The following is a 26,470-nucleotide window of genomic DNA, read 5'->3' as shown; positions in this document are numbered from 1 at the left end:
AAATATAAGCCTTGGCTCCCTATTACACTTCTCACATTATCCACAAAACACTTGAAATAAAAAATCACCAAAATTACTTCAATATAGAAGATCACTATAAACTTAGTCTTTCTAGCCCCTCATTATCACTCTGACCACTAATCATGGTCTTGTTTATTCATTTCTCCTTTCTCTAATATCTCTAAAACCTTATATTTCTTCTCACCATTTTTGTTTCTTTACCATCATTTATAAAACCTCCTTATATTTGTTCTCACCATTTTTGTTTCTTTACCATCATTTATAAAACCTTTTCGAAACTTTCTTTTTCTTGTCACCATTTTTGTTTCTTTACCATCATTTATAATGCATTTTTATCTAATCCTCAATTCTCCCAAGTCACTTATTTATTTATTAATTAGATTCCTTCTCTATCAAGTCACTTATTTATTTATTAATTAAATTCCATCTCTATCATAAAATGGCCTATTTCTATCGATAAATAAAATCTTAACACCTTCATAATCTATATTCTTCACTCCATATAAATTGCTTTTAATTATTTTTTAGTATTATAACCTATTTTTTCTCTTACATTTTTGCATCATAATGATAGTTTACTCTCTTTATGGATGGCTAACTCATTAATTATTAATTTATATTTCATTTTTTAAATCTAACTCATTATTATTTTATACATTTTTCAGCAATAGCTGTCAATATCAATGACACTAAAATCCATGTGAGGAGAATCATCAGAAATTGAAGTCAGCTGTTTGTCAATATCAATGACACTAAAATCCATGTGAGGAGAATCATCAGAAATTGAAGTCAGCTGTTTGTCAATATCAATGACACTAAAATCCATGTGAGGAGAATCATCAGAAATTGAAGTCAGCTGTTTGTGAAAATAAGATGCCGAGTGTATAGTCAACTTCTGAAATATTCTTCAGCCTATTACTCTCATGTAGAAATAGCCTTCGAGAAGCAAACATGTCAATATCTATGAGTGAGAGGCAGAGGATAATCATCTGATATCGAAGTTTGTCAAAATAAGATGCCGAATCTTCCATTCCTAGTGTTTTATTTTCTTGGGCCTTCATTATTCAATCACGAGCAAACAAAAAATGGAATCTTGAGTTATGGGTACAGTGGTAACCGGTGGTGTCACCAATTTCAAAGTTTACTGGTGCCACCCATGTCAAACCAAACCAATTATCTCTCGCTCACACAGTAGATAGATGCAGTCATTATGAGAGCCAATCAGCAACAGGAAGAGGAAGCAAAAATAGAGAAAATATCATCTCAGCCAACGCCATCAACAACAGGAAGCGAAATAGAGACAATGGCAGCTGTGACAGGGCGAAATATTATTTCGATCAACGCACTTCCGGGTAAAGCACCTCACTCTCGCTTTATAGTTTTTGCATCGAAATCTTTTTTAAATGGAGTTTCTGAGTTCTCACAAAATGTACACCATTTATATCAAAATCTACACCGTTTATAACAAAGAGAGACTCATCACAAAATGTAGACCATGGCGTTATCTCCGGGCCTGCTTGTCAGAACTGTCTCCTTCCAGACCATAGCCTTATCTCCGGGCCTGCTTCTCAGAACTTTTCCCTTCCAAAATTTAAAACTCGATTGGGTGTATTAACTTAAGGTAACAAATATTTTTGGAGCTGTATATGCTATATATTAGATTTGAGTGAATCGAACAGGTGCCATATACTGCCTTTGTACATTATTGTTGTACGTTAGTTATAGCTCGTTGGGTGTATTAATGTAAGGTAACAAATATTTTTGGAGCTGTATATGATATATGTTACATTTGAGTAAATCGAACAGGTGGCATATACTGCCTTTGCACATTAGTGTTGTACATTAGTTATAGCTCCATATCATATATATTGAATCCACAGTATTGAAAAAAAACCTAATGAATTGAGGTAATTTTATTTATTTTTTAATATTTTGTGTAGTGTTGTTATAAAAAAGGAGATTATTTATGGGGTAGATTATTTGGTTTGCATGGTGTTTAGTATCTATTATGTTTTACTATCAAAATGCATGAAAAATGGTTAAAGTCGGAAGTTTAGTATCCATCACGTTTTACTATCAAAGCTGGTGAAAAAAGGTTGAAGTGGGAGCCATTTGTGCAGACTTCATTAAGTTAAAATCTCATGAGAAGAAGTTGAATTAGGAGGTTCCTCCATGCATTTGTGAAATCCAAACATCACTATTCCAATGACTAGTTCTCAGATTCATTGTAAAATCTTAATTTTCAAATTCATCTTAAAATCTTTTATCTTTTATTAATGTTGATGAATGAACATGTAAAAACTTCTATGAAAGGTGTAATATTTGAAATCAGTTTCTAACTTATCTAAACCCTAGTTTGCAACAAAATAGGGGTAAATATTTAGGAAGACAAAGATACAAGGATTAGTAAGCTATTGGTAAAACATGAACAAAGTATAAAGAAGCTTGGCAAAATCATAAAGAAATATGATCTTATAGATCTTAGGTATTTTCTTGCAAAAACTATTATAAATGAACATGTGAAAACCGTGTGAAAGATGCAACCGTTGAAATCAGTTTCCAACCCATCTATATAAACCCAAGTTTGCAACAATATGAGGTAAATATTTAAAAAGACAAAGATATAGGTCATAAGAAGCTATTGATAAAATAAAAGCTAGGCAAAGTTATAAAAAAATATGATCTCATAGATCTTAGTATTTTCTTGCAAAAAAAACGCTATCATAACTTGGACAAACATGCATTTCTAACTTGGCATGGAATAAAAAATCCTAATTTTTTACAATATATATTTTGGGCCAAAAAATAAAAGACATACTTGTTTCTTATATACAATGAATTGATTAGTAATTGATTTGGAATCTATTTAAAAATTTATATCATATAATCCTTGGTACTCCTTTTTGGAAAGACCAATCTACTTGGAATCTATTTAAAAAAAATTTATTTCATATAATTCCTTGTACTCCTTTTTAGATACTTCAAAGGTCCTATATTTTTATCTAGGACCAATATTTTTTTAATTAATATTTTTTAAAAGTTTTAAAGTATCTTACACATATTCAAACTCTACCCAAAATTATAGCTTTATTGGCTTTCTACTCTTTAATTTGCAACCTTAAACCCCTTATAATAAACATACTTTATATTAGATATTCTTAGAAATGTGTAGTTTGTTATACACAAACACAACATACAACACTTAAAATACATGATGATGCCTAATCTACATTTTATGGTTCTACAAAGTTTACTTCACTCATATAGCTAGAAGTAAAGTGCCATTACCATCATTTTAAGGTGAATACCATTTTATTAATTACTTTAATTTTTTATATTAGATTTACCAAAACATTTGATATGTTTAAGTTTTAAAAATAAAAATTAATTAATTCCTTAATATATAAATAAGATAGAGATGTTGTAATATTTAACATTCTAACTCAGTCAAAATAAATCAAAATTAAATTAAATTAAAATAAAAAAACATAAATTCTCTATCTAATAGTTTTTGTCCATTATAATAATAGTTTTTGTTCATGATAATTTTCTTTAATGTAAAATAGAGATCAAATTTTTCTCTATTAAAATGCAAATGTTTTTTAATTTTTTTTTTGTTCCTTTCTAAACTTAGTAAATCAAAAATTAAAATAAATCTAGATAAATTATAAATATATTCATCTTTCTAAATTTAGTAAATCAAAAATTAAAATAAGTGTAAATAAATTATAAATATATTCATCTTTTATAAATATATAATGTGTAACATTAAAAAAAAATAATAATTTCTATATATTTTAAATACAATTCATCTATCCCTATATTATTTTGTAAATATTAAAAATAATATATAAATATTATTATTATTTATAATATTAAAATTAGCTTTTATTATAATATTACTCACAATACAATTTTATACGAATGAAATTGTGTTAGAATATATATTCTTGAACATACACATTTAAGGAGTAACTTTTGTTCCAAAAGCTGTAACCTTTTATTAAAGGATCTACAGTAAGGGCTACTCAATTGGTTGGAATACAGATGTCCAATATTATATTTACTTAACATTTCAATGTATTTGGCATGTATTTCACAAAGCCCCATTTCATATAAATTAGAGTTTGAAATTATTAAAAATTAAATAAATAACAATAATTTTTTTTAATATTATAAATTAAATTTTGTTATAATAATTTTTTAAGAAAATATATTTGCACATGTAATTTAATTAAAAATATAAAATTTCCCTGGATTATGTTTAGTTTTTATTGGTTTATCAAAATCATATTAGATTATTATTTAAAAAAAGGCATTTAAAGAACTCCATAATTAAAAGTTTAGATTATTTCCTGATTAATTTTAAAGTTAAAAGTAAGTTAATGTGATCCCATTTACAAGGTTGAAAGTAATACACCATTTTTAAATGCACATAATATTATTGGTAGGTCGAAATCAAATGACTCAAGATTTGGATGAAGAGGCATAATATTATTGGTAGGTCGAAATCAAATGACTCCAGATTTGGATGAAGAGGATAAAATTTATCATATTTTATTTAAAACTTATTGTTTAAAGTTTTTTTTATAATTAAATTTATAATTCATTTTAGAAGGTTTAAATAATATTTATTTGTTAAAAATGAGAAAAATTATTGTTTCAATTTTTTTAATTAAATTTAGAAATAAATTTAATAGGTTTTAAATAATATTTAAAAATGATTTTATTTTATAATAAAATGTTTATGACTTTTAAATCATAATTGACATTGAGGGGTTCGAAGAAAATTCAATTTTATATTTCAATAAAAATTTATTTTTCTTAGAGTGAGTATATATATATATATATATATATATATATATATATATATATATATATAAAATTAATGGAATTGAATTTATGAAATGATGCTTTATAAATATTAGACACTTAATTTTGGGGGATTGAGTGAGAAATTAGTAATTTTGTAAATTAAGAAAATAAAAGAGATAGAATATAAAAATATTTTGGAATATGAATTTTAAAAGTCATACTTTATATTATATAATCATGCTCACATTAATGCAATATTATATTTGGAAGTTATTCTTTTTCCTGATTGAATATTAAAGTGAAGTTAAGGTGTCTTTGCACTGCTCAGTGTAACTCCTTTGTTTGGCATCATTGTTTCCCTGTTTTCACCCCTCGTGCGTATACTACTGAAAGCATTTAGAAACATAACTTTGACCATGCTCAGCTTGATTAAATGCTTGATTTGTTGAAACACATGGCCTATTGAAACCTACCTCTACCCATGCTCATCTTCTTGAAACAACCGACCTGTTGAAATGTACCTTCACCCACACTTGACTTGATGAAATACTCAGTTTGTTGAAACACTTGAGTTGCTAGCTTCTCAACTTCTCAATCTCTTGACATGAATACAAATTCTCATGGGAAGGTCAAATTCTCTCTCTTCCCCCCTCTCCCCCCCTCTCTCCCCCCTCTCCCCCCCTCTCTCCCCCTCTCTCTCTCCCCCCTCGCTCTCCCTCTCTTGCTCTCTCTCCCCCCTCTCCCTCTCTCTCTCCCTCTCCCTCTCCCTCTCCCTCTCCTCTCCCTCTCCCTCTCCCTCTCCCTCTCCCTCTCCCTCTCCCTCTCCCTCTCTCTCTCTCTCTCTCTCTCTCTCTCTCCCTCTCCCTCTCTCCTCTCCCCCTCCACAGGGGCTTCACTAACAAAGGAAAATGAGGAAGAAGACAAGGAGCAAGGCACTAAAGACAAAGCACACATCAGACCATGCAAACCCAAAGCAGCGGTAACTCCCAGGGTCATTTTAAATGATCTGGCACTGCAGGCTCACAGGGATCACATGCAAACATATGCAATCATTTGTAAATTCATGGGTTTATGGCCCACTGAAAAAGCTTTACAAACGTGAATTAAATACCACTGGAAACCAAAAGGAAACATTGACCTACATCTTGGGTCTAAATAGTGACCTCACTCTTATACATAAGCAACTACAACAACAACTTCTTAGAGTCATAGAAGAGTGTTATCAGTTGCATGCACAAAAGGAGCACATTGAGGTGTAGGTTGGGGATATAAATGTTAAAATTCAACAAATATGGCCAATAGTTGTTGATAATGCTTCTAATGCACTAGAAGATATTTCTTCTTAGGAGACCATACAATGTATTGAATTTATTAAAAACACTTGGATAAAATTAGTTGCTACAAATAAATATCTACACTATATCGCTTGTGAGTTGTGCAGGAAGACTTTGGATTCTATAGAACAATTCAATCAAAAAATCGATCAAATTGTAGGGCAAGGGTCCTTTTTTAGAGTTATTATTCAATACATACAAAATATTCCCAAGAAATCTTGAGCCAAGTACAATATTGGCTTTGGTTTCTCACTAAGCACAACCAACCAATCTATCAGTTGTGAGAGAAAAAGAAAAAGTTAATGGAAAAAATCTCTTGTCACTTCTGAGCTTATGCAATAGTTGTAGCTCCTAGACCAATCTAAAGAGACAAATAATAAGATCATTGCCTTAGAAGAAGCATCCCACAATACCAAAGCTATCATCTAGGATCTTAAGCCTATAGTTCAAGAAAAGTATTTGCAACTTTGTAAGTTTAATATTATAATAGATGCACAATGGAAGGCCTTGATTGCAACACATATTTAGAATATAGATGCGTAGACAGCTTAGTAGTTCATTGATAAGGCCTCTACTTCGATTGGGGCATTGAAGGATAAATTGAACATATATAGATCATTCCTCCACAAGGTTTCAGAGGTCATTCCATAGGTGGGTCCTTAATTTGAAGGAGAAGCTTTTGTACATGCATAGGAAGAATCAACATCAGTTGAGCAACCCCATGAGGGATCAAGTGCAAAGGAAAAGAATTGACTCGAGGGAAAGTCAATAGACTATGGTCGAAGCCTATTGGATCCTTTATTTTTGTTATCAATTTTGGCGAAAAATAACTATAGAAAAATAAGATGCACGAGCTGGAAAATGATGGTTAATTTGGCTGAAAAGTAACACTAGAAAAAGTGGCAAGAAAAAAATCGAGCAGTTACACTAGAACTTGTCAAATCCATGAAAGAAGGATTAGGTTGCTAAAGTTGAAGAGATAAAGCAAATGTGGCTCAAGCAGAGATAGATCTCATCAATATGGTTAAAGTGGACTACAACGAATGAGTGTGGACAAGATTCAAGAGGCCAAAGATTATATATAGGCGCACAGAGAAAATATGACTAGGTTGACCAAAAGAAGGCCTACGTGCTTCCTGAATTAAGAATCACATTTTGTAGATGTATTTCCTTGTAAAATTATCATAATTTTGAGTCTTTAATGAGAGTTTTGGAAGAAGTTTTGAGCATATCACTTTGAATCAATATGGCTTTGTATTTGAAATATTGAGCTGGACTAAATATATATATAAAGAGATTATTGTGGGGATTTAAATCTATGCTTATGTATGAATCTGATCACAATTATGTGCCTACTTATAAAAAATAAAGGTCTCATGTTAGATTCAATTTGATGTGTTATTTTATTTTTGCACAAGAATCATTCTATAGATTTGTGAATGCTTATAAGTCTATTTTATATTTTAATTGAGGGAGTGAATCATATCACCTCCTAATACCCCAAAATATCACTTATTAGTCTCATCATGCCTTGGGTGAGACCTTCTTCCCTTGCAAAAGATTGAAAATGCTAACGCCATGCTAGACTACGATGGGCCCTTTGTTGGCACCCTACGGTCGAACCTTGGGTCTCTTAAATAAAAATTATTTCCAACAAAGAGAGCGATATTTGACTGGGCCCATGCAATCTTAGTGGTAAATACTTATTAATTAAGAAATTTCATTCAATCAAAATGGTATTATATGTGTTCATATATGATATATGACATTGCTTACTATAACTTCTTTAAATGCCTCTTGAGGTTGCATCATTATGATTTTGATCTTGACCTTGTTCAATTCTATTACCCATCCCTTTGGAGACATAAGACTTGATTCCATTTTATTCGGTATAGAATTTTTTTATGTCAATATGTAGATGAATGTTTGTTAATCCAATTGCTAGAAGATTCTCTCAAGAAGCCCTCATACTTAAAGAAGAAAAGGAAATTTATAGACATAGAAAAACTTTTCATGCATTCAACTATTTGGATTTGAAGGGAATCCATTTGTACTCCCAACTTATGTCTATGAAAAAATATTTTTAGCATAATTATGTTGACAGTACATGTCCTCGACTCATTTTTTTAATGAATAAATAAAGAAGCAATTTATATCTCTCTTTATTTCACTTGGAAGTTTTAATTTAGGAATATTTCCGGAATTGATGAGTATTCTACTTATTTTGATGTGTTTAAATTGAATGAGTTGGAAAGAGTAAAAGGTTTTAACCCATAGCTTATTTTTACTTTTCATCTTAATTCCACTAGACATGGCATTGCAATTCAAGAAGACAAGTTGAAGGTGCTTGAGAAAAGAAAATGGTTTTTGATACTCCACTAGCTTTTCATAAAGATTTGAGTTTTGTATATAACACTAATTTACCATAGAAACAACATGGAAATTCAGTCACAAGTGTTGTCTCTACTTCCCAATAGTCACAACACATCGACTTTAACGAGTTGACCTTAAGAAACGTAGCTAAAGAAGAAGATTAATAATGTGTTAATAATACTGCTAAAGAAGGTTATTATGGGAATTAGTCGAGATTTAACCTTGAAAGGTCTCATGTTGTTTCAGTTGGTTTGAAAAAAAAGAAAAGCAACACCCATGGAACATCTAAATACATAAATAGTCAGGTTATGCCAATTTATGATACCAAGGAAACACGAGAGGTACCAAAATCGATAGAAAGGAAACTTTGGAAAGTTAATCTACTTCTAAGGAACTGGCTCAACCAGAGCTAGTACATTTTGAAATTGAATCATTACATCAAATGGTCCAATATAATAAGAATCTTAAAAAATTACAATTTGAGAAAATAAATGTACAAAATGATGAATTTGTTGGTAAGGGAAACTCATAATTGATATCAATTAAATAAAGCCCTTGAAACTATTTGAATTTCATTAGGATACTAAATACGAATTGATCTATTCAATCTTATTGCAAGAAGTATAAAATGTAACATTAAAACAAATAATAAAAGAGTTAGAAATGGATTTACTATCAAAGCCATTGCTTGTTGAACCAATCTCTACTATTAGGCCAATTTCAAGTTCATAAGACATACAAAAGAGTAGTTAAAAGATTAAACTATCATATAGTCTACTTGTTGAAATCCAACAATATGTTTCCAATAATATCAATTATAAAATTGATATGATCTTAGAAGTGTGGGAGGTGACTACAACTTTGACCAACTTATCTATGAGAATTAACTCCCTCATTGAATATTTGCAAAATAACTTAGAAAATTAGGAAATGTACTATAAAGAGTATTACCTACATTCATCATGAAGGTATCAAATATGAATAAAGGACAAAGGAAATAGAAAAATATTCCATCACAATGGAGAATCAAAGGAGAATTTTGCTAGAAACTAAGAGTTAAGACATTCTTAATTAATTTCCAAGTGCGATAATATTAAGACACATCGGAGTGATTGGTATTTAATTTAATTGAAGTCACAAAAGAATTAGAGGGGCTTGGTTTTATCATCGACACAATGCTATTAAACAGAGAGAAAATGAAAGGAATATGTTGATGTTTTAGAATCTACCTGGGGAAATGATTTCAATAAACTTGTTGATTTCCCCTAGGAATAAAGTGATAAATGGTTAGTTCATTTCATTGGTAAGAATGAAGACCAATTGGACAAAATACATCAAGTCAAATATGATTTGAAAGATACTGAAGATGAGTTATTCAAAGTATGAGTGAAGCAAGAGGTTACCGTGGCACCATTATGATACTTCATTGAGAAATGGCTTAAAGAAACTTTGGAGAAGGTAACCTTCTCAAAATAATTGATTGATAGTTCTAATAGTTTCACTTTTAGTATACACTCAACATTTAAACAGAGAAGATTCAATACAAGAAAGAGGCTTCTTCTAGCACTCTAAGTAGATTGTTTAATTTTTGTTTCTCATGCTTATTCTCACTTAGAGATATATAGCCTTTTTTACCATGGAGTTTTCCAAGTAAAGGTTGATTTTTAATTGTTGTTTCTTTTCTCTTCCTAGTCTTTACATTCTTCATATGGTTTGCAAGAACCCAATCCTTGTCCTTAAATGGATCAATACACTTAAATTTCTTGGATATTACAAAATTTATTAAAACATGTGTACATTTTAAAATATTTCCTCTAAAAAATATTTAAGAGCTCATCTCTAGTGTGATCTTTGAACTTTGAGTTTTAAAGCTTAAAATTGCAAGAGTATAGCTATTTTCATCCTAATTAGTTTCAATGAATATATCCTGTAAAACTCTCTTAAAATGTGTGTCGTGATTTCTTTTTCTAGTCAAAATGTTTGATACTTTTACTTAATTTTATATTAAAATATCTATGAAAATATATATCTTGAAACATTGAATTTTTTTTAGTATTTTTGTTCATAAATGTCATATTTTCAATTTAGTCTCAAACTCCTTTTTTAATTTTTTTTTGAATATATACTTATTTATTAAATAAAATTATTACATTATTTGATTCATCTCAACCATCACCAAACCTCTCCATTTACACATTTAAATGTTCAAATAAGATGAACAATCTTATTTGTAATGAATATGTAAATAAAACATTTAATCATAAATACTTAACTCATTACCATATACTTACATTTCTATCGTGAAAACAATACTCTTTAAACACAAGTCTTTACCATTAATCTCCATCCATCGTTAGCTAACATGCCATGCATCACTTTCTTAAAAGAAATTAGAATTTTCAATTTCATGTAGAACCCATACTTTCAAGTTGCCATCATTTTCTAGATTTTTTTCCATTACCAGAATCAATTGGTTATGGGATGGGATATTTGTTTTTTGGATTAATGTAATAGAAAGCCATTTTTAATAGTTTTTTTCGTTGTTTTTACTTAAAATATGCATACTCCATAAAAACTTAAGTGATATATTAGTGTTTTGTACATCATTGTGGTATATTTTAGGTTATTAACCTTTCAAAATTTATATTTTAAATATTTTGGAGAAATATTTTTGAGGATTTTTTTTAATGTAATTTAATAATTAAAAATATATTTAATATTAATTATTTAATTATATTTATTTAAATAAATTTTAAAAATTAATTTAATGATTATTAATAATATGATTAGCAATTTACATAATTGTATATTAATAATTAAGAAATAGTGTAATGGTATAAATACTAGTAAATATTTACATGTAGATTCAATTAAAAAATAATAAAATATTTAAAGTGATATAGAACCACATTATGAAGTAGATGTAGCGTAAGTAAAATATTAGTTCAATTAAAAATAAAAAATAAAATTGATAAAAAAACATTTTTTAGATAGAAAGAAATTATATATAAATATATATATATATATATATATATATATATATATATATATATATATTAAAATAATTATTCTATAGCCATATTTAACTTTTATTGATAAATACATAAAACCTTCATATTTATAATTATCCTTGTATATTCACCTTTACTTTACCATGAATATAATTAACTTGTAAATAGGTTTTGTTACAATACCATGCCTCATCAATACCACATGTCCAAAAGCCATAACTCATTTCACAATCAAACTATTTTATAAATATTTTATTTTATAATAATTTGTTTAATTAAATCTAAAAGAAAAAATGTTATACATACTTTTGAGATATATCTAAACCCTTTATCCTCTTTACTACTAAAAATATTTATGTGTATATTCCATAGAAATAAAATCAAGGTTTCAATAAAATTAAAAGTCAGAATACTACTAAAAATATTCCATGAATATTCAAAAATTAAATCAAGGTTTTAATAAAATTAAAAATGAGAATACTTTTATATAGAGATGTGAAATTTAAATAATATTATTGAAAACTGACATAGATCCATCTTAACTAATCATCTATCAAGCCATGAGAGGAATCAAATCTCTCAAGGTGTAAACCTTTCCTCAAGTTTTACACTCAAGAAAAGGTTTGCATCTTGGTAGATTTGAACTCTCCGTGTTTACTAGATTCATATTTAAGATGAAACTATGATTTAAGAGTTTGCGTATATATATATATATATATATATATATATATATATATATATATATATATATATATATATATATATATATATATAGATATATGCTAAGAAATAAATCAAGCTCCCTTTTAGTAAGGTTTCATTTAAGAGTTTGCGTATTCATGCGCATGAAGCCATTATAAAAATAATTATCAATAAATTATAGCTCATCATGTGAATAGGGGGGATTTGAAGCTAGATGTGCAAGATAACATTAATTCTACCTAACCACTTGAAATAACCCTATTAATAATAGTCATCTATATATAAAACAAACTTAATGAAAAAGTAAATGTGAAATTGTTGATTTTTTTTTTTTTTAATATGAAAATGAAGAAAAAGATGGATCATTAACAACTAATATGCATCAGATCCTATTATGCCAACTTGGAGGAACAAAAAGACAAGAGGAAGACATTTCTAAATAATTGGATCATCTTTTAGTCCAAGAAAATCTAGTATCTCGGCTGGGGAAAGTCCATTCATGGGTTATGCCTACAATGATATTTGATCATGACCCTTCATTTCTTCATTGGAGTGGTGAAAAGGATTAGGAAGGATTTTTTTTCAAATTTAATAATAATTGGCTAAAGGAAAAGTCATTTGAAGATTTAGTACGGGAATCTTGGTCCAATCCACGTGTTTCTCCACAAGATAGTAGGATGGACTTGGTATTCCATATTCTTTCTAAGATAAAGAAGGCGGTGAAAAGGTGGGAGTGTAGAAAAAAATTAGGAACACCTACAAGAATTAGCCTCTATAGACTTGAAAATGAAAGCATTATTAGATCCTTTAGGCTTGACATAATTCTCAGATGCTAATAAACAAGATTCTTTTTTCCTTGAAGGACGAAGGAAACAAATTTTAAGGCATAAAGAGGAGGAATGGAGGTTGAAGAATTAGGCAATCTGGATAGGAACTCGAGACAAAAATACTAATTTTTTCATAATCATGCATAAAAAAGGAGGAGAGTGAATATTGTTTAGGGTCTCTTGGATGGAGAGGGAAGATATATTTCTTCTCTAAAAGATCTACGACCAGAAGTTTCTTGATACTTTAGCATCCAATATCGAGCTAGAGAAGGTGTGGATATTCAAAACCAATTGGGGTTCATCCAATTGTATCCACAAATGTTTAGTGCTGAGGAAAATGATGATATATGGAGACCAATCATGTTTGAAGAAATAAATAAGGTTTTGAAGTCATTAGCTATGGACAAGAGCTCAGTGATAAATGGGTGGAGTGTAGAACTCTTCCTACTTTTCCAAGACATCAAGGGACAAGATCTTCTTGCTATGGAAGAGGAGTCCTGCATTAGGTGCACTATTACAAGTTTTTTTCAATGCTACATTTATCAATCTTATCCCTAAATCTTCTAAATCTTCTACTTTCTCTGACTACATACTTATCTCACTATGTCATATTGAATATAAAATGATTTCAAAGATCATTGTTACATATATTAAAGAAACCCTATCTAAATACATTTCAGAGGAACAATTTGGGCTTCTGGACCATGGGAAAATAAAAGGTGTGGAGGCCATAACCCAAGAATGTTTACATTCTATCAAGGTTAAGCATAAGGAAGCATGTCTTTTGAAGATTGATTTGATTAAATCTTATGATTGTGTAGATTGGGAATTTCTTAGGATGATATTGCATAAGATTGGCCTATTAGTTCACGTTGTGGACTAGATAATGGCATGCATCATATCAGTTAATTATGTTGTCATAGTTAATGGGGTTCCAACTTGTTTTTCAAAGCCTTAAAGGGCTTAAGACAAGGTTTCTCTCTTTCTCCCATCTTTTCATGTTGGTCATTGATGGTTTGAGTAGGAAGCTTTCAGAGTTTCACTCTCGTGGTTTAATCTCTAGATGCAGGATCACCAAAAACATATCCATTACTCATATCATTTTTGTGGATGATGTTCTTGTTATAGGGAATATTTATGTCAAGGAGTGGGAGGTTTTATTCCAAATTATTTACTCCTTTGAAGAAGCACTGACAATTTACTTAAATAACACAACATTTTTTATGATTATTAAGTGCCATGCGGAGTTATTTTTTATGGAGATTGCAATTTTTTTTAATGTTGTGACTATTGATATGGACCGTGGTTTCAAGTATCTTGGTTTTAATTTAAAACCTAACAAATATTGTATTGGGGATTGGTTAAAGGAAGGAGTTTGGTTTCCTTTATCAATTTCATACATCTAGAAAAACATGATGAAAATTAACCATTGGTTGATAGGGAATCTAAGTTGGGAGATAGGTTGTGGAAAAAATGTGGAGATCGGTTTAGATCCCATAAAAGGATTCTTCAAGGATCACTCTAGGTCAGAGTCACTTATCAGTCATATACATAGCAAAGGGATCTATTATTTATATCATATATATGTTCCAATAGATGCATTGACTCCATCTTGGGTTTAGGAAGGGGGGATTGACATTATTGGAGTTTTAGCTATTGAGTGGGAGAAATTTATCCAAAATTTACATAGTGCGGACATCTCACTTTCTGATTCCGATGATGTATACCCATGGCGTGGTAAGAATTTACAAGGCAAGTTCTCAATAAAGGAGGCATATATATACATATCCCACGTACATCATTCTATAGCCGACCGAAATTGGTATAAAAAAATATGGAAGTGGAAACTTCCTAATAAGCTCAAATACTTCGTATGGTTGGTGTGGCATAACATAATTCTTACATGGGATAATTTATGTAAAAGAGGCCTTTATGGTACCATGAGATGCATCATGTGCAATTGGGGGCTTGAAAGTGTGGAACATTTTTTTCTATCCTGTCCATTTGCAACCTCTATCTGGATTTTTGTTTTGAGCAATTTACATTTATTTGTTGATTGGAATCATAATTCAATTGAGGCATGTCTTTAGAATGGAATACAACATATGTGGAATATCACACACTTCCCTTTTATGTCTTTTGTGACATTTGGAGTTGTTAGAATTCTCTAATATTTGATGATGTTCCAATGTACATTCAGCTCACTGGTTTGAAGATAACTTCTTATTTTAATAAAATTTGGCCTATTCCCAATAATGTTTCCACAAGGTATATTCTTCCTATAGATATTTGGTTGAAATATCCTATAGGTTTATTTGATAGGGCATCAAGTAATTATGCATGTGGAAGTGGTGCATATATTGTATTAGAGTTCATCACATCATTTATGTTGGAACAGTGGCTTTGACTCAAACAAGCAAGCATAGATTATTTCACTTTGGGGGATCTTATACTATCCAAGGTGGCTTCCCATAGTTTCTATGGATGTCTATGGAGACTCTAAAGTGGTCATAGAATGGGTCAAGATGAGATCTTTCTTTGAGATGCTCAAGCTCATTAAATGGATGAAACATGTAAGAGTGTTAATTGATTGTTTTCAATATATGACTTCTCATATTTATAGGGAGTAGAACAACGTTTTTGATGCATTCTCAAAGGAATGCCTAATAGAATTTCTAGGGTAGATCACTTTCTCTGATTTTTTCAGTGACTCTTTACAAAGATCTGCAAAAATATATGCTGCATAGTATGACCTTTTTTTGAAGATGTATAATGATAGATCGGAAAAAAATATTTATTTTTCACAAATTAGTAGATGTGTTGAAAATGTAACTAGTTTCAATCTTTATAATTTTTTTCATACTCATTTCAATATGTATCCTATGTAATAAACAAAAGAAGAAAAGAACAAGTTATTATTATTGAAGCATGGGTTCCATGCCTCTTATTGATGGTCTTCTAGGTAAAAACATGTTCTTCATGATTCTATGGTTTGTTAGGTCTTAGAATTTATTGTCATGAGTCAAAGGAGTCAACATCATGTTTATAAGACCCTTCCAGGAAAAATGTAATTGGGAAAAAAAAATTATTTGTGTGTCTAGAAAGTCTAGGAAACTCCAAAAGTACAATTCGGCCCTGGAAACTTCAAGTCAGCCTAAAGGAGGGAACTCAACCCCTTCAAAAGGCTATATAAAGGAGCAATTCCACCTCATTTGAGACTCACTCACCAAGAAGTTTGATCTCAAGGAAAAAGCTCGATCTATAGCTAGGAAGCAAGAGGACAAGAAGTGTGAATGTCTAGAAGAAGAAGAAGACTTCTTTTTGGAGTATGTCTCTCTCATACGTGTAAAATTCTAGGGTTTATACAACGACAAAGGAGGTTTGAAATTGCAAATCCAAGTTGTAATAAGACGAAGTGTAATCTCTTGTTTTTGTTGGAAGGATACTCTATCTTGGCCTCATTGACCTTAGGAGGATCTATTTTGATTAAGTAAGGTCTCAAAAGAAGTTGGATTAGTGTTTTTGTAGCAACTACAAGGCCAAAATTGCATAATGAAGTTGCAGGTCGAAGAAGCAGTATTGAAGTTGGGAGGTCGAAGTTGTAGTTTGAAGTTGTTTAGTACTAGATCAAGGAAGGAATTGTTGGAAGGGTTGACTTGGTACTTGGAGGAAGACCTGATCTAGGTTTTGGGTCTTTGTTGTCTCATTTGAACTAGATTCTATAAGGAAGAAGATTTTTTTCCGGGTTTTCCCCTTGGAGGGGTTTCTCCCTAGGTGAGAGCCTAATTTTTGTGTGTTGTTACCGCTTTTGTTCTTGATATTTGTTTGATTAAAATATCTAAATAAAGAACACAAAAAGACTAACTAAGTTCACAAGAAAATATTAAGGTAAAAGGAAAATTGGATTTAATAGCTGCCACTTTATATTTTCTAACATGGTATTAGAGCTAAGGTGAACAAGAAGGAAGATGGAAGGATCATCTTGTGTACACAAAGAAGGGTTTACATGTCAAGGGGAATCATTTATGGAAGAAAATGAGTAGAGACCTATTGATATGGAAGGAGGGTTTCTACATTGAAGAAGATCAAGACTACATTAATCTCTCATCAAAGGAAGACTATAAGAAAAGTTGTCTCTTGAGAGAAGGAGATCTATCTAAAGGCTCATTAAAAGGGATATTTAAAGGAAGCATCAAAATGATCTTGGTATCATTCATCACTCTTAAAAATTGTTGTTGTAGGAATCTTAGGAAACATATTTCAAGGACAATATTGAAGTTTCTTCAAAGGTCTTGAAGGCATCAAGAAAGTTGGAGACATCATCAAGGAAGAGGACAATCTTGGTTATCAAGTATCATATTATCACTCTCTGTCTGAATCTACAATTCATACGGGTTCTTTCTGCAAGGAGAACAATAAGCTCATTAGAGCATCAAATTTCCTAGTATAGAAGAAAAGCATTGACTTGCCGCTTATAGAACATGAGGTAATGGAATATGTAACTGGGGAAACTATTGAACCTAACAAAGACAAGATCAAGAACTGGAAAGTAAAAGAAAGGGGAAGTAAGGGTACAAAGGATCATAGTTGAATCCATTAAATATCCTCTTGTTCCATTTGTTGCAACTTTGAAAACTTCCAAGGCTATGTATGACAAGCTAGTGAACTTGTACTCTACAAGTACATCAAGACAAAATATGACTTTGTAGAATAAACTATACAAGATGAAGAAATCAAAATATGTGGGCATTGCATCCTTTCTAATGAATATCTTTCAATTAATATATCACTTGTAGGGGCTTGGATAAAAAAATTAGGATTCAAAAATGATCAGTTGTGTATTAAATGCATTTCCACCTGAATGGAGCATCTTTGTAACATGCATATACTCTAATAAATATTCAAATCCTTTCGATGAGTTGTGGGATCAATGCCTCTTCGAAGAATCTAGGTTCAAGGTAAAATATGACATTGGATTAGATGAAAAGTCTCAAGTCTTTCTAGCTCGAGTGAAGAAGCTAAAGAAAGGAAAGTTCGGGAAGTCTAAGAAGAAAAATATGTCTAAGGTTCAATTATTTACATGCAATGAATATGGACACTTTAAGAGGGTTTGTCCAAGTCAATAGAAAAACAAGAGAAAGGAAATAAGAGAGGCTCACATAGCTAAGGAAATAGGAGAACCTACGAAGAAGCCGAAGAAACAATATGTGGACGATATTCACTATTGAAGAAGGCACACTATCTGTCAGGTTCTTTATGAGGATTAATCTTTCCTTTATGATAGCACCCACTATTGTTTACTTTGCAAAGAATCTTGATTTTTCATAACATCATAGAGGAAAGAATGTGATAGTAGCATATGTAGAATCTACTTGGTTAAGTTTCTTTGTAGAAAATAATCTAGTCTTTAAAAGAAGATAGATAGGCCATTTTGCATATTTTTCATCCATGCATTATTCAACATTATGTTAGAGGTAGTCATCTTTCTAGGATGGATCATCATAAAACCCATCATTTTGGAGTTTCTTAGGAGAAGCATTACGACAAGGTTAGTATACATTCCATGTAATGTAGAAACACTATTGTTAAAAGGATGAAGGAATGTAATGGGTCAGGATGCAGGCTCATTATGAGCTAGATGATGGAATAAGAGGCATAGGGATACACATTGGAAGCGGCTCTTGGATAATACTCGTGTGGATAAAATCTTGTAACATGCTCTATATGATTATGTGATGTTTTAAAGGAAATAATTGTCTTACAAAAGGATAAATAAAGAATTAAGACTTTCTATAGATCATAGAATAATGATTAACATCCAGTATAATCTCTGGAGGAAAAAGCAATAACTTGGTAATATAGTTTGATGCTTAAGCACTCTAATGCATGAAGGAAGATTCAAGTGGAAATGGAACATATGATCTCAATGTCTGGATGAGAAGGTCATCATGAGGAAGTAAGTCTATTTTTAATTATTGTTGGTTATCTGGTTAACATATTACTTAGCTACCTGGAAGGATATTGCAGGAATACATGATGACAGTTGAGGCAAGTTCAACTATATGGATATAATATATGAAGAATGTTGAGGGAAGATCAATATATGGTACCTGACAACTATGAAGTCAAGATGTGCATCTTGGGATTGAAAGGTAGCAATGCAAGAAGATAACCTGAAGGTAAAAAATGAGATCAATTTCATGAGGAAGTTATGATCAACTTGAAGTTTGGAAAGGCTCAATGCATATCCTTCATCTCTGATGGTGAATATGAAAGTGATAAGCAAGAAAAATGACCTGGATCCTGTCACAAGATTGAAGAGTGAATATGGCTCCATGATACCTCGAAAGAAAGCAAGCTCGATATAATGAGATAAAAAGAAAAGAGGGAGCCAAACAACTATGAAGAACTAGTAGTTGATACTCTTATGAAGATAAGATATAAAGCTTGTAGATATGACTCCCCAATTAGAAAAGAAGTTAAGAATCTCACTTAGATTTGAGAGGAAGTTAAGGAGTCTCCTTAGATAGGAGCAAGGATTTATTCTCTAAAGAGAGAATAGGGATATCCTCTCTGGCTGAGAGGGAGTTATGTTGGACATCACAAGTGCATTATCGTCTTCAAGTAATGGAGAGAGAGAATGGTGGAGGATTGGATAAGCATATGTGGTTTCCTTGAGGATATAGAATCTAAGAAAAGAAATGTAGCCACACACTTTGAGGATAAGACAGGTATCCAAGTGAAGAGAAATTGAAGAGGAATGATATTCTTTGAGGACTCATGATTAGAGATACAAGATAAGAATAGTCCTAAAAGGACATCCCTTGTGAACATCCAGATGGTATATGTGCCTTGTAGACATAGTGTTGTATCACATGTAAATCCTCCCAGCATAATGCTCTTGAATGAAGTAGAGCTTGTCTAGTTATGCCTCAGAGATAATGTTTGTCATAATGATGATGCTTACACTTGTCTTATCAATATGACTCTTCTTATGAGAATTCTTCAATTTGAGAATGATGTTGTACTAGTGGTACAATTATGAATAACTCCCTAATTAAGAGGGAGTATTGAAAATGTAACTAGTTCTGGTCTTCATAATTGCTTTTGTACTCATTTCAATATGTATCCTATGTAACACACAAAAGAATAAAAGAAAAAATTATTATTATTAAAGCATGGGTTTCATGTTTCTTATTGATGGTCTTCTATGTAAAAGCATGTTTTTCATGCTTATAGGGTTTGCTAGGTCTTAGGATCTATTGTCATGAGTCAAAGAAGTCAACATCATGTTTATAAGACACTTCTAGGAAAAGTGTAATTGGGAAAAAAAATTGTGTCTAGAAAGACACTACAAACTCCAAAAGTACAAGTTGGCTCTTGCAACTTTTGGTCAACCTAAAGGAGGGAATTCAACCCCTTGAAAACACTATGTAAAGGAGTAGTTCAACCTCATTTGAGACTCACTGACTAAGAAGTTTGATCTCAAAGAAAAAGTTTGATTTATAGTTGGGAAGCAAGAAGACAAGAAGTGTGAAGGTCCAGAAGAAGAAAATGACTTGTTTTTGGGCTATGTCTCTCTCTCACAAGTGAAAGTCTAGTGTTTTTGCAACTACAAAGGATGTCAAATTGCAGATCCAAGTTGCAATAAAATGAGGTGCAGTCTCTTGTTGTTGTTGGAAGGATACTCTATCTTTGCCTCATTGACCTTGGTAGGAGCTATCTTGCTCTAGGAAGGTGTCAAAAGAAGTTGGACTATAGTTCCCGCAACAACTACAAGGACGAAATTGCAAAACGAAGTTATAGGTCGAAGAAACAGTATTGAAGCTAGGAGGTCAAAGTTGCAATTTGAAGTTATTTAATACTAGATCAAGGAAGGACTTGTTGGAATGACTCACTTGGTACCTGGAGGAGCCTAATATATAAATAAAGAATGCAAGAAGGCTAACTAAACTCACAAGAAAGAATTAAGATAAAAAGAAAATTAGATTTAATGGTTGCCACTTTACATTTTCTAACAAGATGAAGGGACTATTTTTTGAACCAGAGAGACTAAGATGAAGGGACTATTTTTTGAACCAGAGAGACTAAGTGAATTATATATTTCATATTTGATATAGTTGAAAAAATAAACTTTTGAATGGAAAAAAAAACAGATATAAGTATTGTATTTTTCTAAACAACCCATGACAATCATAATATAAATACAAAGATATGTCCTCTTATAAGATAGATGAGATATTGCATATATAAACATGACAATGTTGTCCATGTAAACATCATCTATTAATGGAAGATTGTTGATTTTTTTTCCTGGTTGAAAAACAATGCACCATCATATGAATATTTTAGTAATAACTTGTATTCATAAAAAGATTCAGAAAAACCATAGCTCATCAAATATCTATCATTGTTCACAGGGTGTGGACGAGGCAACCGAAGTACAATCCAGAATACTAATCTGAGCAGATACTTCTGTTTCAAGAGAAAGCTATCAGGCACTCAGCCTCTGGGTTTACGCCATTTGTTTCAGCCTAGAGTGATTAGCAGCAGCAGAGTTGAAGGATTTCTTCCCAGCAGCGAAAACAGCAGTCCAATTACATATGTAACGCCAGAAGCTGATATCAGTCCTGATGGGTATGCTGCTGCTGACTCCAGCCCTGCCCATACCCAAGTTACCATTGAGGTTTTGAAAAATACATGGAGGGCGTTTTGTCGTTTTTCACGGCCTTACTCAGTGATAGGAACGGTAAGTTTTTGGAAACGATTTGCAAATAGTTTTAGTCGTAAAATTTCTGGTTATGGTTTTGTGTATATAATATAAGATATTAAAATATTAAAAATTAAATTTGAATAATGTGAAGTTCTTATCTGTGTAAAAGCAATTCATTTAGAAAAGGAAAAAAATTCTATGGATACTATTTAAAACAAGTACCAGGACAGAAATTATAACTTACATTATTCAATACTAAATTAGAAAAAAAATAATAGACAAATAAAATCTTAGTCTTAACAAAATGCAGTTGTCTATAACCTGATTTTTTGAAAGTTTTTATGGCGGGTTTTTCCCGTCGAAATCCGGAGGAATTTATTGGAATCGCAAGTTTGATAACTAGTTTCTGCACAATGAAAGCCTCCCAGGGTTTTCGAGGGTGCTGAATCCAAATATGCAGTTAAAAAACCATTTTAACTGCAAGAAATCAAGATTTAACCTCAATTTCTTCTGCCAGATTCCATCACCGAAATCTCCAAAAAATCGCATTATAAACAACTCCTAACAAAATCCGTAAATGTACGTTGAATCATAATACCAGAACGTTGAATCATAATACCATGAAACTGGCAATGTGCAGAATGTGTGGCCTTGCTAACCTTGCAGTTTTTTGCACCATTTGATTGCACCTTTAGAACGTCATGGTTTTCTGGATCTTGGATTTAATAAACCGTTGTTCAGATGAATCCATCCCAGTTTGCAGTTTACATAAAACTTGGTCAGATCAAATTGTGTTCCATTGCATTGGTTTCTTCATCATGATTATATGCCTGAAAGTTAACTACCTTAATTGCCTTGATTACAGGTGATAGGAATACTATCTGTTTCACTGTTGACGGTTCAAAGTGGATCTGATCTTTCTCCTGTGTTTTTCATTGAGCTTCTAAAGGTGGTGCACTGTAGGCAAAAGCAAATTTAGTGCATGAATTCAGGCATGGAAGCAACACTGTATTCAAATATTGCTTTAACGTTGTAACTGTGGCATATCTTATACAGGCTTTGGTACTGGCCGTCTTAATGAATATTTATGTTCAGGGGTTTAACCAACTGTTCGATGTTGAAATAGACAAGGTCCTGAAATACTTGGATTTCTTCTGATTTTTGACAGTTTAATTCAGTTCTTACAGGTTTGATTTTGTGTCTCGATTAAGGTTCAACAATCTAGGTTTTGCTTGTGGGTCTTATTCTAAAATCAGATTAACAAGCCATACCTTCCTCTTGCCTCTGGTGAATATTCCATGGAAGCAGGTGGAGCAATTGTTGTGCTTTCGGCCTTCACGGTATGTCCTCAAGTAACTGTTCATTTTATTTGTGCTTTGAATATAAAATATTTGTCTTAGGGAAGTTAGATAGTTGATTTTGGGAGATATTTAAGGTTATGTGAGTGATGAAAGTTTCATGTTAGATAGTTGATTTTGGGAGATATTTAAAGTTATGTGAGTGATGAAAGTTTCATGTTTGATTTTTTCATTGTTAAGGTTAATAGCCACTTCATATAGAGGTTATTGTGATCGCCATCTAAATTGATCCCATGTCACATAATATAGTTACGGAGGTTGTAAAATAGTTACATCTAGTAATGAGATAATTACATACAAAAATCTATTTTTTATTAAATAAATAGAACCAAACTCAATTGCCAATTCATCTAATTAATTTATTATATATAACTGTAATTAACTTTTTATCACATAAATAGAACCAAACCCAATTGCCAATTCATCTAATTAATTAACTAATTATATATATAAATATAAAACTAACTCACTCTTTTCCTATTGCAGTCTTACCATGGGATGGATGATTGGCTCAGCTCCTTTGCTTTGGGCTCTATGGTTGGGCTTTGCTGTGGGAACTGCATACTCAGTTGATGTATTGTCTCTTCTGCTCTTTGAAAACTGATAAATAAGGCCTCGTTTAGGAATAATGTCATGGGGATTAATTAATGGCAAAAAAATTTCTCAGCTTCAATTTGTTAAGGTGGAAAAGAATTGCTCTTCCTGCTGCAACGTCCATTCTATGCATAAGGACAATTGCTGCTCAACTCGCCATTTACCAGCATATACAAGTAAGCTTTATTTCCGAACCTTTTAAATTGCCAGCTTCTCTGGAATTAATTCAGTGTCATAACACAATTCTCTGGTACTAATTTTTCTCCATTTTGTCAGAATTTCGTTTACAAAAGACCTGCAGTATTGACCAAATCTTTAGCATTAACTTTAGCGTTCACGTGCTGTTTCTCCGTGGTTGTAGCGCTGTGTAAGGTAAAATTTACTTAGTAGTGTGGCCTAGGCCATTATCTTATTTATTTGCAGGGTGTATTATCCATTTTCATTTGTTTGTTGGTGTGAAGAATTGAGGATTTGAATTTTGGTTTACATAATATTTTTATAATATATTAATTAAATTATTTTTAAATTATCTAATATGTAATGTCTATCTAGAGATTTGACTGCTAAGTGTACGAAAGTCATGCATACTCTACTCACTCTAGTTTTAAGCATATGACCTCTCACATACTCTTAACCATTAAATTATAAATTATAGACTAAAAAAAACACATAAATGGTTTAGATTATAAATTTTAAAATCTTAAAAATTAATAGTTTGATCTCACTAAAATTCATCAAATTCTCAAAAATTTTCAAAAATCAAAATATTCTTAAACGTTGCCCTCTAAATAAAGGTGCCCTAAAATCATTATTATTTGTAATATGATCAAACACAATAATATTCAGTTTTATTTATGGTATAAACTTAGTTAAACTGAAAAACTATTACTATTATTCTAATATATTGTCTGAAATCAAATGACTGACTGTATTATCATTACATGAGCAGGATATACCAGACGTGGAGGGAGATAAATCTTTTGGAATCCAATCTTACAGCATTCGTTTCGGTCGAGAACGGGTCTGCAACACAGAGTTGAAATCATTATTTACCATTCTTTCATGATTAATAAGCAGTTAGTAGCAGTTTAATAAATAAATATTTAAATAAACTAATAAACTTGGTGTATATTTGGTATATATAGTCTTTTAAGTATCTTCAATTCTGAGAGTGCATATTTACTGCTGAGTATATAATATATACCATTATTCTCTTTATAGCTAGAAACTTTACTTTTTATTTGAATGACTGTAACAGGTGTTCTGGGTTTGCATATATTTACTGCAAGCCCTGTATTGTGCTGGCATGATTGTGGGAACTGTCTCTCCATTTATGTGGAGCAAAATTGTGACAGTATGTATATTTAGGCTTTGGGTATTTTATTTGAATGCATAAAGAATTAATTTTAATGTTTAAATTGAAATTCCATTAGGAAGTTGTGTGAATTACTCACCGTTGGAAAAAGGAAATATTTAGCTAATGTGTAGATTCTGTATCAGGCTTATAAATATTACTGGAATTTGTAATCTTTGAGTTTAATTTGATGGTGTATTTAGGAAATATTTTGGAATCAAGCAAAGTGAATTGTGTGAATTATTAAAGTGATTGTTTAATGTATTTCTATCAGACCAATTTTGAAATATTCTTGAAATTTAGAATAGACATACAAATATTAATTAAACAAAGCTGGAAGACCATATAAACTAGACTCAGAAAAACAAGATTTTGAATATGCAATAAAGTTAAGATTCTTTTCTTTACAAACCAAAGAAAACCTGATATATGCACTTAACTTTTTGTGCCACAGATTTCTGCACATGCCCTGTTTTCTGCAATTCTTTGGCACCGAGCATATTCCATGGACTTGGAGAGCAAAGCAGCTTTTACATCCTTCTATATGCTTGTTTGGAAGGTAGCACTGTCCCATGAATTATTCACCCTTTTGTTTTGTTGCACTGTGTAGTTACCTCAATATATTTATTGCTTCGTCTGTGCAGCTTTTCTGCGCAGAATATATGCTACTGCCTTTTATTCGGTGACAGAAACGAAGAGTTACAGAGAGTTGGGTGTGTGGGCGATTGCCTAGAGTGTTAACGAAATAGGATGGTGCATTCTTTGTCTATTCGTTAATTTTGAAGCTTCTTATTCGGTTTTGTTTCCGGACATCCCAGATGGATTGATTACTGGTTGAGCCCCGCAATATTTGTAAAATTGGTTGTTTAATGCTCCTGCAATGAAGTTTGATTATATTGTTTTTTAAGGTATAATTTATTTAGCTGACCATGGATATCGTTAGCTAAAATGGAAATTTCCTTTTTGGTGTTTTTCTTTTTTATTCCCTGCCACATTTTTCTTACCGAAGGAATCAACAAGGAAGTTGGTAAAGGAATCAACAATGAAGTTGGTAGTTATCTGCAAGAAAATTGGGTTTTTGAATAAGTATCTTTTTACCCAAAAAAAATAAAATAAAAAAATATTTCAAGCAGCAAAATTAAGTAAGATTTTGAATTTTTCACTTTTACGTATAGAGTATTCTACACCAAGTAGATTTTACAAGAAAAATTATATCCATGTTTAGGTGAGTGTCTATTTTGGAATAGGATTTTTAGAATTTTAATTGAAGTATCGATATTCATTATGTGGACGATATAGATGTAACCTCCATGAAATATTCTAGAATATTCATAGTGACATACACAAATCAATGGTTGAGATTCATCC

The 26,470-nt window shown here is 31.2% G+C and overlaps 1 protein-coding gene across 1 annotated transcript; it reads left to right on the top strand.

Moving 5' to 3' along the window:
- The first annotated feature begins 1,185 nt into the window (after window positions 1-1,185).
- On the top strand, window positions 1,186-26,073 carry LOC149235733 (homogentisate phytyltransferase 1, chloroplastic-like). Its single transcript, XM_089368640.1, has 12 exons — window positions 1,186-1,373; window positions 21,504-21,832; window positions 22,662-22,745; window positions 22,853-22,927; window positions 23,053-23,136; window positions 23,639-23,733; window positions 23,822-23,924; window positions 24,025-24,120; window positions 24,698-24,769; window positions 25,007-25,102; window positions 25,557-25,661; window positions 25,747-26,073. Exons 1-12 carry the CDS (start codon window positions 1,232-1,234, stop codon window positions 25,786-25,788), a joined length of 1,323 nt encoding a protein of 440 aa, XP_089224766.1. The 5' UTR covers window positions 1,186-1,231; the 3' UTR covers window positions 25,789-26,073.
- Window positions 26,074-26,470: the final 397 nt, after the last annotated feature.

Source organism: Pinus tabuliformis, chromosome 8 (assembly GCF_031772625.1).
Source record: "Pinus tabuliformis cultivar Carrire ecotype Pingquan chromosome 8, CPIR1, whole genome shotgun sequence".
In the NCBI taxonomy this organism is placed as follows: domain Eukaryota; kingdom Viridiplantae; phylum Streptophyta; class Pinopsida; order Pinales; family Pinaceae; genus Pinus; species Pinus tabuliformis.
This window is presented reverse-complemented; position numbering and strand designations above follow the sequence as displayed.